Source organism: Eucyclogobius newberryi, unplaced genomic scaffold, assembly GCF_026437365.1.
Source record: "Eucyclogobius newberryi isolate DKJ021-1_F unplaced genomic scaffold, fEucNew1.0.hap1 SCAF_5, whole genome shotgun sequence".
Taxonomy (NCBI): Eukaryota; Metazoa; Chordata; class Actinopteri; order Gobiiformes; family Gobiidae; genus Eucyclogobius; species Eucyclogobius newberryi.
In genome coordinates, this window is record NW_027316167.1 from 18,628,401 (window position 1) to 18,647,397 (window position 18,997).

Genomic DNA, 18,997 nt, shown 5'->3' on the forward strand with positions numbered 1-18,997 from the left:
AAGAATTGCCCCATCATCTTCATCCTTTCGGCCGCAATAAAGAACAGTGGGTTGTAATTCAGCGGTGGAACGTGGGGAGGAGAGAGAGCCTTTTGCTGATACAAGCCAAGGGACTAGAAACGTTTGAATGCCCCGGATAAAAGCTTTCACTTTGGTCAGTTTCAGAATATTAATATTTCACGAAAGCACCTCACCTGACATAAATATGGTGTGGTCTTTAATAGCTCCCTCCCAGTCTCTTGTTTGGAAGTTTATCATAGTGAGAGCTTGTATGAAGAAGATTCTGGAAAGGTAACATAAATGGGATTAAGGAGAGGTTAAGATCATCCAGTGTGGCTGTTAGAGGGGATATTAAATATTGATTTATCCCCCTGTAATGACCAGCAAGAGAAGTGGGTCTAAGTGCTGCTTACAGATAGATCAATTCATCTTTTTGTACAAAGTCTTTTCGAGCACCACAATGCTTTCATTACTGGCCTTTGTCAGTAGTATTTCTGCCTGCTCACTCACTGCTGGGCCAGTGACCGAGGAGAACAGAGCCCAGAGCTCAGATCAGACTTGAACCAGGAAGAATGTCAAATATTTATGCGTTACAGATATTTTTTCTTGTTTGTCTGTTTTTACTACATCCCATCCGTACAATGAAACCTCTTACAAGCCCTGTGCAATTTACTATTTTTGAAATATTAATATAAAGGCATTATTGTCTGCAGAGGGCAATTACTTTGTTCCATTATTTACCACGCTCCCATCACTCAGAGAGGCTTTTACCTATTACAGTCTTCAGTCAAATACACTGCATCTCTATTTATTTATATCCATTTGAATTGTTTCCTTTTATTATTCTGTTTGCTATGTGGGCTTTTTAGGCTCAGTGATATGAAGCATTTGTATCTGTGTTTTTACACAGCAGCCTTCTTTTGACCAGTGGCTGTCATGCGCCTTTTTAAATTAATTAATGTGGCTATACATCTTATCAACAACAGTTAGAAAAGTATGGTATTGTGACAGTTTTAGGCCTTTGTAGAATTGGACGGATGGGAAACACATCTTGTCATCATATACACTTGAGTCTCTTTGACCCTGTTAGAGACAATAAACATTTAATTTGCCTGTAAAATGAATTAGTAATTTGTAAATTACCCTTAAAAAGCAGCTCAGCTGGTTTTCAACAGACAAAAGCAACTTCTGAAACAGAAATATGTGGACTCAACAGAAAATGTTTCTTAAACTAACACTTTACTGCTGTCCCTGGCCAAGTGTCGCATCCCTGTTTCAGACCCATGCATGCCCTTGTGGCTCACAGATAAAATATCCCAGTGCTGACACGTCCTTAACTGGAATCAAAAGGTGAAAGGCCAGTGTATTAACCTATTGAACTGCCCCTTTCTGCCCTACAACATCTCCTCTTCTCAGTATTGACCACCACAATTGTCCTGTTCACATAGCCAACAGCTCAGCCTGTAAATATTCAAATAGAGCTTACACTGGTGCAGCCTTCTAACTTATTGGCTCTAGTGGTTGTACTGCTCACTTATGTGTGTGCTTAGTGTGTGCGCTGCCAGGGTCCCATTCAAGCAAAGCTTCACAAAGACTTTGAATATAATCTTGTCTGGTCTGCAGCCCTGGAAGCAATTTTCTGCGCCTTTTCGACTGCTGTCTTGGAAATTGCAAACCAAGGCGTTTTGGCTGTAAAGTAAATCCTTGGCATACATGGGTTTGCCCATCCAAATTAGATTATGCTCAGACCCAGACACTAACTGTGGCCAGCAAGAGCTATTGTGAAGATTGCTTCCATTAATGCTTTGTCCATTTGTCCTCATTCATTTATAAATAAAAACAAAAGATAGTTTCATGATGTGTCCAAGGCATTGGCTCTGTTTAAGGTTTTACTCAGAAGAAGGGCTCCATCATGGCTGGTCATTTGGCAGAATCTGCTCCATTATTTTCTGCTGTTGTCCGTTTAACAGAGTTTCTGGCCTGCTGCTGTAGCCCAGAATACCGCTGGCCAGGATGGCTCAAACCTGTGATGCCATGCTGACCACAAAGCTCACACAACAAAAGGCAGCCAGAGAATTGGCCTCACAGAAGCATTTATATCTACGCTACAGTTGCAGTTTGCCCATAATGGCCTGGTGTCTGACAGAAGGAGCCTTTGTCCACATGCGAAAGAGCTTGTGGTAATGTTGCAGTTTCTGATCCTGCTGTTTGCATCCTGGAGGGACTGATAAGCCATGAGATTTAACTCAACTTAAGATTTCTTTGAGGGCCTCGTGGACCGTTCTGGATCATTGAGGATCGGAAAGTACATGATCCCAATGCAATGGGCCCAGTAGGACAGAAGAGCACATCAGAGACGTAATATCCTACTTTTTCTAACAACAGTCTAATAATTTATAGAAGGGCTGAGTCCAGAGAGGACAAAACCATATCCTTGAAACGGCCACAATAAACCAACTATTTTAGTAGATTTCACTCATTCACTCGTACCTATTATTTTTTTCTGTTGAATTATTTGATGAAAACAAACAATAAACTGTTGTTTGGCACAAAGCCCAGACCAGGGTTAGCTCACCAGTCTTTCCATAGTTTAATTGAATTAAAGATCTTTCTTCTCCGTGTTTCAAACAAATGAGGTGATGCCCTGGCAGTACAAATGGTTCCACAATATCCAACCATCTTTGCTCTATGCAATATTGGAAATGACTGCTACTGAAGTAGTGCCAGCCTTTTGTGGCTGCTACTGTTGATTCTGCTCCATGCATTAGCCTTAGCACAGCAAGAGCACAGAGAGAAAGGGAGCGAGTCTGCTTTAAAGGAACTGTGGGTTCACCACATGGCTGGATGTACTTAACATTTAAATGGTTCAAAACTAAAACAAAAACTCCAGAAACACCATAGACTTATAAATAACATTGCAACTGATTATCATAAAATACAAAACAGATGAGGCGTTGAGTTGAAAGTAGCCATGTTAAGTGCACTCTTTGTGCGCTGGGGGTGGGCACATGGCTGAGGGCTTCAGTCTTCTCTTGAGGGCCACGACCAGAGCGATGACTGACACTCAATACACAAAGAACTGTATTGTGGTCCAGGTCACACTGCCTTACTTCACTTTCCACATACCAGGTGTGTGATACAACCACCACCAGGATATCAGACATCACATATCTGGGTCTGTTTGGGTTTTCAGATGAAACACAGTTGGAACGTTATTAAAACAATACACAAACACACTATTAAACTAAAAAAAAAAAAAATATATCACGGCAATTGCATTGAATGTCACTTTACTCATGTTTTTAATGTCATCCTTGGAAAGCACTATTTTATTCTGGAAATAGTGAAACGTTGAAATATTATTCAAGCAGTGTGCATTCAAATATCAAGACTGGCATACTTTATCCCAGGACACCATCTATGTTTTTTTTTTCCCCCCACCTGGTTGAATAAAGGTTAATTAAAAAAAAAAATTGTAAATGAGTAAATTCAGTTATTTACCAGTATATTTTAAAAGCAGAATTTTGTTGGAGACTGCTGTGCACTGTCTGAGTCTAATAATTAAGTATTTCATCTATCATAAGCCCAGACGTGAGGGACGTAAGAGGAATGACTGAGCTTTGGCGGGTCCACCCCAGCTTCACATCTCCCCATGAAAACAAGTTCTTACGAGGTTACAAACAAGAACATGTCAAAGAGCAAGAGCTAGGATAGATTGATTTAAATGCATACATTCTCCTTTCTTGTGTTTCGAAAATCGAGTGATACAGTTGTAAGTAAAAAAAAAATATCCGTCAGCACTTTTTAGTTTTTAGCCTTTTGAACAATCACAGGACAGTTCATCACCTGGTGGCAAAGGAGAGTGGAGTAAAGTGAGTGTATTGGCTGTGTGCTGTTTATATATAGGGCAGGAGTCAGCACAATGCATAGAGCCATCCGCCACCCGCCTTTTGCCCAGAATACGCCCTGTGGCAGGCCTCCGGCACATGTTCTGTGGCCGCCAGATTAAAGCTCTCTGCCCCGCTCCAACAGGGGACTCTTTGGGGCTCCATCTCACAAGAAGATCCACACACTGTCTTAGGTCTTCCTTCCCCCATTACTGACTTAACTGTACAGCCATGTGCAGCTCGACTAAAGTCCATCCATTACCCAAACTTGAAAGACAAAAGACCGCACAGGCAGGGCAGATGAAATTATTGTGGGTGGCAGTTTTCCACTACAGCTTGGAGTGTGCTGCTATAATTTTAGTTGTGGCGTAGAGCGCTGCATGCTGAAGTCATTTGAGGGAGGTACAAGTCTGTTGCCAGGACTCGTGGTTAAAGTAGGAGGGGAATAATGTCCACATCTTTTGTTTCCTATGTCTTTATCTTATTACGCTATGCTTCGCTCCTGTCCTCTTCATGCATTAGTGCCATTATGTGCTTTACTTGCTTTCAGCGTTTAGCCGTGTTCATTTTCACTTATATTTATGCTCTCAGTATTCATTCATTTTCTTGGACCATGTTAGGCTAAACTGTTGTGTGCTCTGCTCATCATTGCCTGGCAGGATAGCCAATTTCCCTAGATACGGCTTGTCCTTTGCTACCCCTGTGTGTCGGAGTGATCAGTAAAAATTTAATGACACTATAAAATAATAAAAGTGCCATTAATTTATCACAGCACTTGATGCGTGGGCTGTAGGAAAGCATTAGTTCACTGAATATTTTCATGACTTTAAACAAAACCCCGATGCAGGGCAGATGATTTATTGCTTTAATTTAATGTATAATTGTAATTCCTGGATATAAATGACCAAAGTTAGAACCAATAAGTATATTAGGCTCAGTATATAAAAATGTATTAAACGTTGTTGTGCCATATTACTTAGCGCATGATGAGATGAAGTAAGTACAGTGTTAATTAGCGTAGCCAACAGCATAAAAGGATGAGCTCAAATGTGTATTTCTCACACAAAAATCCACCATTTCAAACTTGATCTACAAGAGCTCCGGTTCTTTTTTACTTTTCTACGGTGCCAATTCTCACTAATCTTGCGACTTTGTGCGGTGAAAAGGAAACAGTTGAAACCTAAGCTGGTTATTAATGAAACTCAGTGATGGATGGCCCCTGTTCCTCTTCCTTCTCAGTCCAACATGATTCTTAATGATCATGAGTTTATAAAAGGACTTGATTGATCAGTGGGGACCAACCAAGCACAGAAGAGGGATGACATGACTACTTTATTACGGATATACAGTGCTCCCTGAATGTCTTCTTCCCACTACACTGTCCACGGAGCGTCTGAAGCAGCCCCATTGCCCGTGCAGCTAATCACACATCAGTCACTTTGTCATCATGCTGCTGGCTTCTTTCATTAAGAGCAATAATGTGGCGCGCTGATGAATACAACTCTATGCGCACATTCACTGTGTTGTGGTTTTGCACAAAATGTGACACACAGAGAGGCACCATATTGCATCTTCCCTTTACAAAGTGTCGTCCTGCCCAGCGGGGTCCACCACATATATCATAATTATAAAACACTTAAGTAAGCAAAGGGCCGTCAGATAGACAGGCTTTAATCACAGGCTACAAGCAGGTAGTGGTTAATTGTATATCAAAATCACTCAACTGGCCATAAATAATGACCGCTCCGTCAAGTATGATGGAAAATTGCAGGGCTTTTTTCTTTTTGTGTCAGGTTTTTTTTAATTCAAAGAATAGTTTTTAATAAAAGCATGACGCACATTAAATGGTGTGAAACGTCTTAAATGGTCTTCAACAGTCATTTTGAAAACAAAACACAAGGATGTGATTGCAAATTGTGATTTTTTCTTTTTTAAAATATTGCGTTTTGCCATTGTCCATTATCAGTCATGTTAAAGAAATAAATAAATATTCTTGCTGTATTGTTGATTGACACTTGCTCCTTGAGGAAAAACAAAACAATCTAAACACTGGTCTAAAATATGAATGTGCTTTGTTGCTGTGTCCCAGGGCAGTTGTTTCTATTGTGTATCAGCACTACCTGTAAGTGTGCTCAGCCTGCGTATGATAGGCCCGTTTACAATGGAAAGTGCCATAGGTCAACCCAGACACTGCATTTGGCAGAGATCGAGAGCTTGCCCTGGGAGTGAAACAAATGTGTTTTTGAATACTTGCAACAGGCCTGCTTTTACTGTCATCCCGACAGAACTAAGGGCCCTGAGATTATTTGTACTGTACGAGTCAGAGTGTCTATCTGGAGTCTTTAGAGAGGACGACAGCCCCTTGCTAATGCCCTGTGTATTCACTGAGGAAGTAGGTCATTCAACAATGGAGCCGGCAGCAGTCGGCACTCTCCCCTTGCATAATACATTAAGTGTAATGTGCAGCAACTATTCAGTGCCCCCCGAAAGCTGTTATTTTATTCTGTAAATGCACACTGACATGACATTTAATATTGTCACTGAGCGCTGAATGACAGGGTTTCATTGTGTGTCAAGTACAACATGATGCCAAGTTTAATCTGAGCACAAAGCGACATGACAAACGGGAAAACACGGTGTGTTCTCCAAAGCATGAAGTCTGAATAAATGATGGGCGCTGAGCTGTGGGCGCTGTACACTTGAAGGGAGGATGTAAGGAGAAGATTACAGAGGAAAATCTGAGCACTGCAAAGAGGGCCACGGCTCCATTGTGCGCTCAGGATCACAAAGTATCCTTCTGTAAATCTATTTACAGCACCCCTGGCCCTCACTGTCTCTCTGCCTCCTGTCATCCATTATAGCAGCGGCTGAATAGAGAGATGAGAGAGGGAGAAAGCTACATCCAGCTCATGTCAAAAGAGCAGCTTATCAAAAGAACCTCCATTTATCAAATACACTTTTTTCTTTTAAAAATTTCAGATTCCTGATTTCTTTTTTTTCCTTCTTTTTTTCTTTTTTTTACAATTCTGCCACAGTAAACTGTGTTTATCTTTGTTCCTTTACCTGCCTGTTTGTATTTCTCCACAGGAAAGGGCTCACTTTGAGAGCATTGGGCATCACCTCAGCAAACTGAGTGAGGAGGGGAAAATTGGCCACAGAGTTATTGACCTCACCAGACCAGAGGATCTCGACGGTAAAGACACATTTTGATTACACAATTTATATGTAATGTTTATGTTCATTGTTCATGTAAAATATGGACACAAATTTAAATTTAATCTGATATCAAATGGGAAAGAGCCTCAACGTGCCTGTGTGTGTTAAACATAGCAGTATTTTGTTGGCTCTGAGGTTTTCACAGGCAGGTGAGTGAAAGACAGGACAAAAGTGTCTTCTCCACCTCTATAGCCTCTGGTGTTCTTTAAGATCCTGGGAGTGTACATTTGAACTGCCCCTATGTGACACACCATTACCTTTTGTTACCCTGGATCCTACATAGTAACTATACGTGCTTTAATGCAAAATTGTTTGTCTGACATAAATATTGGAAATAGATGTTTATGCTTGAAGAATGATAGTTATAATTTCATATTTTTAAATTCAGGTAATCAAAGTATTACAGTCCTGACAGGAAGAACAGCATTTAGTAAATAAAGGGATGTTTCCCATATAAGTTTCATGGCCGTTCTTACCCCAGCCTTGCTAAACAGTAGCGCTCTCCCATTGGGAGCTCTCAGTGCCTCCTGAGGGAAGCTCTGAAACTGTGCACATACGACACGCTGTGTCCTTTTAAGTCCATTACTGTTGAAGGCAGAGGCAGGCTCCAGACGCCTCACATCAGTGTTCCCAGTGGGCAATGGATCAGGGCATGTGGAGGTCAGAGGAGAGCAGAGGTCCTCTTCCCAGGGGGAAATGGCTGGGAGTCTGGGTAGCAATCCTAACTCAAAACAGTTAGCAGTTAGCTGCTTTTTTTTAACTTCAAATATAGTTGTGCCTCTCTTTGAGCTGCAGCAAAAGAGAAACTTAGTTTTATGATGTGAACCACAAAGTGTTTACTCTGCTGAGAACATGTTTACTCTTCAATCCCTCGCTCAACAAGGCGCCATTTGCTTGCATACCTTTACATAAAGACATGTGCAGTGTTTTCAGACTCAGTTTTATTTGGTTTTACACAATTTACTTTATGTTTTTTGTAACGCTGCCACAAATGACACCATAAACATGAGTGGGTAAATGTTTGTAAATTGTGTTTTCTTGTTTTTATTTGAATAGGAACAAGACCCCCAATTAATAGTGTATGTAATTAAGCTTTTTCATTGGATATTCAAGTTCAAACGTCGAATTGTCGAGTTTCCTCTGTAATTCACCGCCCGTTTCCTCAGAAAATAGTTTGGCATTTCCAGAAAAGGAAAATTACTGGGTGTACCTCCCCAGCCTTATGTTGGGTGTGAAAGCCCCATGGTTAGTCGCAGAACAGAGCAGCCACACTGCAGTACAGTGGACTTCTGTAATCACTGCACTACAGATATGCCTCAGGGAGCTTAGGTTAATATTTACAAAGAATGCAGGAATAAAACGATGGAGGTTAGAGCTGCATCAGAACATGAGACAAATGCCCTATGCAAACATATCTGCTTTTGACTGTAAAAGGCATGACAAAGAAACAATATAACTAATAAATAAAACATTATAGGTGCTCTTGAGATGACACTTTTCCCCCCAATTATGCAATGTTAATAATGGTTTTCTAGATTCGACACAGATTTCATCCAAATGCCCAGTATATGAGATCTGTGAAGAGTGGGAAACAATGAGGTGTCATCAAAGAGTTCCTTCTGATAGAAAAAAAAGACCCACTACATACGTACAGTACATTTCTATATAGATCTTTAGATTATAAATCTTTTGAGATATTTTTCTTGGAACAAAAAGTAAGGTTTAGAGCTTGTAGTTTGTAGTTTTTTCTTACAGCGTGGGAAACAGCGAGGCCTTTTATCACCGAGGAGTGCCCCTCAAAAACAAAGAGATGAGGAGGCAATGATTAATCTCCAACAGCTAAACTGATCAATACAATCAAATAAAAATATTTTTTGAAGTTGTTAAACAAATCCCTCACTGACATTGTAAGTCTTGCTTGGAAGTTGTAAAGGATTAAGTTGTACTTTAAGTTAAATGCATACACAAGAGAGGATCAAGTTGAAACAGGTCTGCTGTTTGTTCCCAAGTTCCCATGTGCATGTGGCAGCGTGCTAAAGCTCATACGCTTCAGTGGGATCTCAAATTAAAATGGGGATTGACTTGTAATAATAGGGCTTATATCTCTTGTAATTTGTAATGGTTTAATTAGCATGCTTTGAGCTGAGTGGAGGCCAATGCCAGGGCGCTGCTCTTTGGCCTGTCTCTTCAAACACATTAGTCTAGCCTGATCCTGCTCAGGGAGCGGCTCTATTGTCAGACTAAATGCCTGCAGTCGGAGGTGTTAGCTGTACCCCTGACACAGAGGGCTAGGCAGGTTCATGATTGTTCCTCCTCACGGGCTCTTCCTCTCCAACAGATTCCTGGGTGACATTCTGTGTCTGCCCTAAACAAAGATACTGAGCGCAGAAGAAAATGGGGTCAAGTCTGAGCCTGTAGCTCACAGGTGTGGAGCCTGTCGGGCCCTGCTCTGTTCTCTCTTTATTCTTCTCCTTTTGTGCTGTGTATCTCAAACCCCCTCTGAATCTCACACACAATCAGTCTTTCTCACATAATTCATGCGCTCATCAGCAGTGTTTCCAGGAGAGACAAATTAAAAGGGGATTCTCATATCGCTCTGTCACACTTGAGCAGCAGGCCTCATGAATCACAATAAATTCTATTAAACAATGTTCCCTTGTGTCACCGCCTCCAGAGTTGCACCCAGGGGCCTGTCACTGCTAAACATCTGTGTTTATTTACACAGCTAACTAACTGATTCCTAAATGTCCTGTCTCTCTTGGATAAATGTTACTGTTCACTTGCAAAATGTCAGAGCACTGTTGTAATTTTTAATGAAAAGCCAGAAACAATGTTGCCGTAAATTGCCTGCTACCCTGCACAGGAGGCTTCTGATTACGTGAGATCGCACGCAGGTGACAAGATGGTAAAATTACCCAGTAATTCACCCATTCAAATGTCAGATTCAATTTGGTTTTCCCAAAGAAAGTCTCACACTAAAACCCTAACCTCAGATGGAGACCTCTTGTTTGGTTCCACCTTCCTTTTACAGATGTCTTTTTCGTGCCTTTACTCAATCTCATATCCCATGGCTCATCGGGCTTCCCTCCCATGAACAGTCTCGTTGGTGGTTTCTGGGCTGTGTGGCACTTGCTGATGGCACTTGCTTGTTGTCCCTCCCTGTGAGAAGCTCACCTCTGCCCGTATGCATGCACACAGTATATAAATTGCTGAATCAGTGTCAGTGATAGAGTAATGGCACAGGAGCATCGTAAATTACCGCGAGTGATCCCAGGGCGCAGACACTGGCTGTCGTGTCTGAGTGAGCGCTGCGCTCCTGAGCTAATGAATACCTTCATCTGGCCCCAGCAGTCAGCAGATTGGCCCGTGTTGATGGATACTGTCAGCTCTCCGCCACACCACATTTCATTGCACAATAAACATGGTTGTCAAATCCAAACAAAGTAAAATCAATTCATTCTCTACAGTGAGTGCATGCTAAATAAAATTAACACACTGTGGCCTCGATAATAGCAAAAGTACAGTATCATTTTTGGATTCATGAATGCTGTAGTTGACCATATGGATTGAAATTACACATCTAATCTGAACAATATATTGCACACTTACACTTTTATCTTTTTGTGTTTCAGTTTAGAACACACACACACACACACACACACACACACACTGGACCATTATTATTTCAGAATGCTCTTAATATTGACCCAGCGATGGTGTCTTGAGTGATGCAAACTGCACCTAATTTTAGTTTATTTTCAAAATGTTTGCTCTGCTCTGTTACTCATTAAGAGTTTGAATTTGTTTATCAGCTGAAATAATGATAGAAATCAAACCCCAGGTACCATATGCCAAAGCTGCAACTGGAATGGTCTAATGAGAACATGTGGATGATGAAATATGCATGAGTCATCTCAAGCTTTCTTTTCCAGATTTGAGATCATTAAAGATGTATCGTGGCATATGGAAGGCTTTTTTGTCTTATTTTTCAATCCTTGTTTATCAACATGTTTTGTTTGGTTAAATATTCATATTGCTTTTATTTAATTCTTTCACATCTTACGTATAAAAGGAAGCAAATGCGCATGCAAACAGAAATCATGATCAGCCTGATGTACAGTTTAATTCTGAGGGATACTCTCTCCTCATGCTGATTGTGACTGGCATGATTGAAAAACAACACTTTGCACAATCGGCATACTCTCTCATCCCAGATGTGTGTTGGTTTGTTTGTCTGTGCTCTCGAGCAAATAAAACATATACAGAGGAGAAAAGAGAGGTTTGTATGGCTAAATCAATGAGTATTGAATCATTTAGAAAGTCCAAAAGATTAATTATAACATAGATTTATTTTCTAAACATATTTTATGCTATTGGGTTTATGTTTGATAAACCTTGTGTATTATTGACTCTATATTATCTACTTATGGAACACGAGCCATTGTCATTAGATTTATGTATTATCATCTATGAAAATGAAGGAGAGAGGGTTGTCATTTCTAAACTGGCTGTTCACTTTTATTGCCCATAAAATGCTGGTCACTTTCTCCCCTCAATGAAACGTGCAGCTCTCAGGGGGTCTGCAGTTTGCACTCGTCTGAAACAATGTTCACATTGGGACTGATAATGGCAATGACGGCAAATGACAGAGAGTTGAACAGAGAGATTGAACATGGCCTGTCATTTAATCAATGTCTTGCCTTGCCCTCTCCTCTTGTTCTTGTTCTGGCTTGGCCAGGGTCCAGGGAAGTCAATGGCTCTTCAGATAAATTCAAACCCTATTATTGTTGGCCAACAGGAGGAGCTGGACCTACAGAGGCACGAGTCTTCAGGGAAGCCAGAGGCAGAAACAACAATGAGCCTCACATTAAGAGGCCAATGAACGCTTTCATGGTATGGGCAAAAGATGAACGGAGGAAAATTCTTCAGGCCTTCCCTGACATGCACAACTCCAACATCAGCAAGATCTTAGGTAAGACCAACAAGATATATTCACATACAACACCCCTGAGGTACATTACATATTTAAAGGCAAATGCTATGTTATGTGTTTTAGATCTTCTTTTCTTCATGCACACAAACATCTTGAGAGCTTTCTACTTACCTTTAGGATCATTAACACTATTTAACATATATATTTACACTAATTCAATTTCTTTCCTTTAAGTTTATTTTTGACACTGATAAAATCGATTGACTTAATGTTGTAAGATAGCATGTTTGCATTTTCAAATTGATAATACAGTATTTTTAAAGCCAGCCTATCTTTGAATTGTAACATTAAACATATTTATGTAGCAAGTATATTATTGTTTGTATTTTGTCTTTGTAATTACATTCATCGTAACGGAATAGGGCAGCTCCTGTGCGTGAAAAGGGGCACTATTATCAGACTGCGCAGCTCTGCATACAGATGGATTTATAACCTATCACTACCATAAGTGTTTGTCATGAAAAATGACAGAGGCTAAATGGGTCTTGTCCCCTCTGCGTTGGAGTCCATACATCAGCGCTGTTAAAAGTGCTGTCATGCTCTACCTCTCGGGACACTTCACAAAGCTGCAGTGTTTAGCATACTGTTTGACATTAGGTCCCACAAACACATGACACACAAGTTAAATTGACTATTTTTCCAGACACAATTTTGACTTTCTTTTCCATATAATACAATATGTAACTTGTTCTACAGGTTCTCGGTGGAAGTCAATGTCAAACCAAGATAAGCAGCCATACTACGAGGAACAGGCCCGTCTGAGCAAACAGCACCTAGAGAAGTACCCAAACTACAAGTACAAGCCCAGGCCTAAGAGGACCTGCATTATTGACGGGAAGAAATTGCGCATTGGAGAGTACAAGCAGTTGATGCGTTCACGCCGACAAGAGATGAGACAGTTCTTCACTGTGGGGTAAGGCCTGCTGTCACAAATCCCACAAACTAACCACACTGCAAAAGGAACATAAGAAATGCACTAAAAACTTTTGGACATCTTTAAAATTTAGACAGATGACGGGTAACTGCTGATGACTTCTGGCACAAAGTTAAAGTCATATTTGCTTCAGTTGCAGCATAGGAATTGAATTGCTCTACACACTACTTTGAGCTATAATAAAACATATATACTATATGTAATTGCTTGCAAAAATATTCTTACATTTTTCATTGATTTGAAACTATATTTATCTATATTAATAACTCTTTTTTTTTACTTTGTAGATTATATTTTCCCTCTTTGAGCCTTACCCAGTTATTAACTTAAGTTTTCTAGATCGGACCTTTAATTTTTTTCTTTTTACCATAATTATTTTTTTTAGAGAATTGTATTGCCCAAATGGGGCATGAAGTGGAGCCATTATTATAGGATATAAGCAGTAAGTATAGGCTTACAGAAGCCCGGAGGGCAGCAGTCTGCAGTTTAACACTTGAATTTACTGTGTGTGGTTAGCAGGATAGTCCTTCTCCAGGTGTTCCCATGTCAGTCATAAGCAGCAGTGACTGCTGTATCAATCACCGAGCGCAGGAGCAGCACAAGCCATGCACTGGTTTTATGTCACCAATAAACGGGCTCGTGTTTCTGAACTCAGAAAACTGTCTTGGTTTTTTCCTCTAAATTCTTTTCACAGAGACTCTGGCACAAAGCACCGTTGTTTAGCAGTCTAATTTCAAATGCTTTTACAACAAAAAGGAAAATTACTTTTGACACACTCACACTTTCTCTAGAACTGAACAATTCTTTCCATCTTTTGGCGTTAGCTCTCGACACTGAAGCCTTTTGCACAAACACTCATATGCTCACATTTGTGGTGAAAGACTACATAGCTAATGATTTTTTTGGGGTCCCTGCAGACAACCGCCGCAAATCCCCATCAGCACCACTGCCAGTATGGTCTACGGTCCTGGGGCGGTTACCATAGCGACCACCACACCCTCACCTCAGATGACATCGGAGTGCTCGAGCGCGTCAGCAAGTCCAGAGCCCACCATCCCCGTCATCCAGAGCACCTACAACATGAAGCTAGAGCCCAACCCCATGTCAGTGAACAACAGCGTGGCGGTCAACGGTGAGGAGGATATGGACATGTACGAGGATTTCGAGGATGACCCCAAATCGGACTATAGTAGTGAAAATGAAACGCAGGAGCCGGTAAATAACAACTGAAGAACAGGAAGACAGCTACACCTGAAAAATCCTAGTGTTTTTTAACAATGAACACTGATTCATACAAGGGTTTGAAGCTAGCATGCAGTTGTGGCTTCCCAAACTAAAAGCTATTTGGTCTTAAGTGTGTGAAGCAGTTTGGTTGTGGTAATTTAAGTTTTTATCATTGTTTTTAATTTTGGTTTTTATTTTTGTTGCCATGGTGTTTTCATAGACATTTTTATTAATATTATTATTGTTAGGTTGATGCCTAAAAACCGTCAGAACTTGAAATTAAACGGAATAATTTTCCTCTTAATAATTAGGTGATAAATGACAGAACTTTTCAAGATGAGAATAATATTGTCACTCAGGTATAGTGTGCCAGCAGCTTGTGAATGTTTTAATCAATAGACAACCAGTACTAAAATATAACACAATTCCGACAAAGTAGACACTATTATTATTATTATTATTATTATTATTATTATTATTATTATTATTATTATTATTATTATTATTATTATTATTATTATTATTATTATTATTATTATTATTATCATCATTATCATTACAAAATCAAACTGCATGGTTTTGTGCAGAAGTGCCAAATCTTTCAAGTTGTTCCTAAAATCTGTCAGATCTTCTGTGGGAGACTTAGTGAGTCTTAGACAATCTCTTGATCTCTTAATGCAGCTTCATTATCCAGTCTTTATTTAATTTACCCAAACAGAATAAACAAATGAAACTCAGGAAGTCAGCGGGAGGGAGTGAGAGATTCTTGGGGTGGTAGTTTAAGACGCACATGGAGCTCCACAGAGTCCAATGCAGTGATCATCAATGAAGCGGCCAACTCTTTCATTTTATCGTTCACAAGAGGCAGCGGCGCATCCCTGACTCTTTTCTAGTGTGCCACGCTGTCCGACTCACCAAGTTCTTAATCAGAGTGATTGTAATCAGGCCAGCATGCTAAAGGGCCAAAGGCCTTCAATCTGTGGGATTGGAACAGCAGCAAAAGGCAGCTTTGGGGCATTACATTCTCAAATTGATGATGTACAATGTAGAACTACAGTACATTCTGTTAAACACTTAAGCCCCATTTGGATGGCAACTTTAAAGCCTTCGGTCTTAAAGCTTCATTTTTAAATGTTAATTCTTTTGAGACATTGTAAATCTTAAATTGACACTAAGAAGTCTTAAAGCAGAGTATGGTCATTGGGTTGAAGTAATGACCTGATTACTGCAGCAGTCTTAAGAAGAGGGACAGTTTCTGAGGATGTTCCGAAACAGAAAAGCCTTAAATCAAATGTTCGTTTCCTAAATTACCTTGTCATGTTGACATGATTTTGGTAAATGCTAACATACATTAGTGCACTTCGACAAATGATCATGCGCTCATTATAGTATATTGTAGTTCTAATCTAATTAGCTCCTGAATGCACTTATCTCTTGCATTTAAAGAGAACAACATGCAACATGCAGATGCAAGGGGCACAAATCTCTGATTTGGGCTTATAAAGCTGACGAGCGGTGACCTTCTGAAGGCTGCAGCTTCATAAAGCTCCTAGAGCACTCGAGGGCCTTGATGTTGCGACTCAGATCCTCTTTACAGGGCAGAAGGTCTAAGTGGCTCCCCTCTTAGCCATGCCCTGCTCTGACCCCTGCCCAGTGCAACCCCAGCACCCAGGGGGCACCATCTGGCCCGTGGCAAAGGAACACACCGGGGAGGGCAGAGGAACAATAAACGCTGTGTGTGTGTCCCTCATTGTGCTCTTCATCAAAGTGCCTGAAGTAAGGCCTCAACAGGGCTCACACCCTGCTCCAATCACCAGGTGCTGGTGAGCAGATGGAACAAGTATATCAAGCTGTGGGGGATTATTGAAATGACTGACGACTGGATATCATCTGAAATACACCATTATTAATGTATGACTCCAGCTATTCCCCTCGTGCCCTTGAGTCCAGTTCACAAAGTCCACTGGTTTTAGAGGGATCTGGATGGTTGGTCTCTTCCTATAGCTGCTTAAAATCCTCACTGCTGGTCACTGCATTTTAAAGCTCTCTAATACTGATACAGAAGCTACAACTTTACTGCTTTTGTCATCAACGCCATCAAAAGAGTCTATGAGACCTGTAATTCCTTCTTTATTTCTTATCATCTGCATTTCATTGTTTGTTGAGGTACAAAACATTTCAGGACACTGACAAAGACCCTCCTGTTTAGTTTGTGTAAGCTGTCTGCTCCTGTTTGCTGGTGGATGGATTGCTTTGTATGTGATGTAAATATGTTCTTGACCAGGCCCCACTGATCCAGTGCGGCGGGCAGTAAAATGAACTCTTCGCAGAACTGACTGTGCTCATACAGCGGAAAAGACAAAAGAAGAAAAAATCAAGAGGAGACAATGTTTCATAATGATGTAAGCACTGGATATACAGTTAAATTGTAATTTTATCAATGCTGATTAATGTGAAGCTGTTTGAGGAAAAAAAAAAAAATCTAAATTCCCCAGCCGGACATTATGCTTTCACAGTTGCCAGATCTGAGTCGGTTTTGTCTACTTATTTTGTTTATTTATATAAGACACATGTGATGAATGAACACTTTGTTTAAGCTTCAGGGCTGCCTAGGGTAGAGCACAAGAGAGCGAGCAGAAAATGTAACAGCCAAGCTCAGTTAACCATGGAACGCCAGACTTCAGTGCATTGTACATTGTATTTGTATCAACATAGTATTTATTAGCCACAGCGGGCTCAAAACTGTCAGTTGAAATAAAAAAGGACAAACAAAATTTAACCCATTGGAGAAATTTGAGCTTACAAATATCAGTCAATACAACATCTCAGCAATTTATTGTAAATACAACATAGGGGATATATTTTTGTTCATGTGTGTTTAGTGAAGTATAAATTATGTTTTGGCTAATCTATTTTATTTTCAGTACGTTTTTATTTTTTTTGTAAGTGGTTTCATGTTTTTCAAACCTGACAAGTCACTGTACCTCATGTTGATGCTGAAATGTTCTGCTTTTGGGAGGCAGGCAGGTTTGGACCGGAGACAAGGACAAGCACCTCATTTGTTTTGATAATCTTCCACAAAATAGACAAATTGATGTAATAAACGAAAGAAAAAAAAATATTTACAACTAAGGTACTATTTAAAACGACATGCACTTGACACAGCGTTAAATATAATGTCAAATCATAAAATCTGATGCTGAATTCTGGTCAGCAAAATTATCAATTCAAGTTTTTGAAATCATCTGGAATAATTTGCATGCATTTGGCTTGCATATTTTCCACAATGTGTTTTAAGAATGATTGTTTTTAGTGATGCTTTTAGATGTTTTTAAACGTGGGAGTGTGCAAATATTTATTTGTTTTTCATGTGTCCAATGCGCAAGTTTTGTGCCTCTTTTATTAGTCTTAGTTTTCTCTTCTATTCTTTTTTTTGTCTGTTTCATGACTATCCAGCCATCCACAAAACTTCTGATGATTTGATTCACTTGTTGGACATGGAAATGGTCTTAATGCACCATAGGACGACATGGATGCTGTTAAACCCAACTTACTGTATTTGATTTCTATGTAATGTCTTTGGTGGGAATGTTCTCTGTGTTAATTTATCAGCACAATTCACTGACATGCTGGACTGATGCTAGCTGCTGTTCAGAAGTGTACAATATGTTGTTCAGGGCGACTTTTAGCGTTGCCTTTGGTACTTTGCTTTTTAGAGTCTCTTAAGCAACACTGTGTGGCTCTGTATCACTGGAGCCTGAGTTCAAAATTGCTGGTAACCTGATACAGTTTTCTGCGTATAAAAATCGTATTTTTTTTTTTCTGGCAGGTACCTAGGCCCATGGCAAGTATTGTTTGGGTGTCATTAGAGAAAATGAAATACATAGTGTCTGTTGCTGCTTTTAAAGAAGTTTATGTCTGAATATGTAAATAGTTTATCATAATATCTTGTACAGTCCAATGTAAAGTTTTTAATTCAACTTAAAAATGTTGCCATCATTTGTGTTCACATTCTTCATACAGCTCAAAAGATCAATCATTTGCTAGGGGTATTATTGCTCAAATGAAAAGAAAAAAGACAATGTAAAAAAAAAACTTTTTATGTTTTAGTTTTATTTTTGCTTGGCTTCAAAGTGTAAACAAGCAAGTATTTGGTTTCCTTGTGCAGTATTGACGTAAGGTGAATAATTTTACAGTGATGTGTGGAGAGGACTCTCCCGGCCTCAGATAGAAGTCGATACAAACCAATGAGCGACACAGACTGATGTGTCATGTGTATGTGAGACGAGCCCAGAGGACAGTTCAGGCAGAACATAATGTAAAAGCATTTGTCACGTCTCGCTCCATTGTAAACTGTGCAGTGGTATAGGCTCAACAACTGCCTGTTCAACTCATTTACCTCAACAACCTCCTCCTTTTCTGTAAGAGACACACACACACTCAAGATTCTCACATCACTCCATCTTTTGTACTGCTGTTGACACAAATTAAAGAAACATTTTGTTTTAAAAAAGCTTGTGACTTCATGTGTTATTGCTTACGTTTACAATTGCATTTTATCATCTTAAATTAGTAGTTATACACGTTATAATTCATTTGATATTATTAATTTTGTGTCAGAAGTAATTTACAATATGAATTTTATTGATATTTATTGAAATTAAAGGTGAATCTAATACACAACAAATTCACAACACTAATGATGTTATGAAACGTGTTAGTTATTGGAACATTGTCCAAGTT

At 39.8% G+C, this 18,997-nt stretch overlaps 1 protein-coding gene across 4 annotated transcripts in view; it reads left to right on the top strand.

The window, feature by feature from the left end:
* The window catches only part of sox6 (SRY-box transcription factor 6), a 97,135-nt gene extending 78,368 nt beyond the window's left edge, over window positions 1-18,767 (top strand). For all 4 annotated transcript variants that reach the window (XM_072465407.1, XM_072465406.1, XM_072465409.1 and 1 more), the window contains 4 exons: window positions 6,975-7,080; window positions 11,902-12,075; window positions 12,793-13,009; window positions 13,948-18,767. In XM_072465407.1, coding sequence (XP_072321508.1) covers window positions 6,975-7,080; window positions 11,902-12,075; window positions 12,793-13,009; window positions 13,948-14,260 — 810 coding nt within the window. In that variant the 3' untranslated portion in view covers window positions 14,261-18,767. The remainder of the gene's footprint in view (window positions 1-6,974; window positions 7,081-11,901; window positions 12,076-12,792; window positions 13,010-13,947) is intronic.
* Window positions 18,768-18,997: the final 230 nt, after the last annotated feature.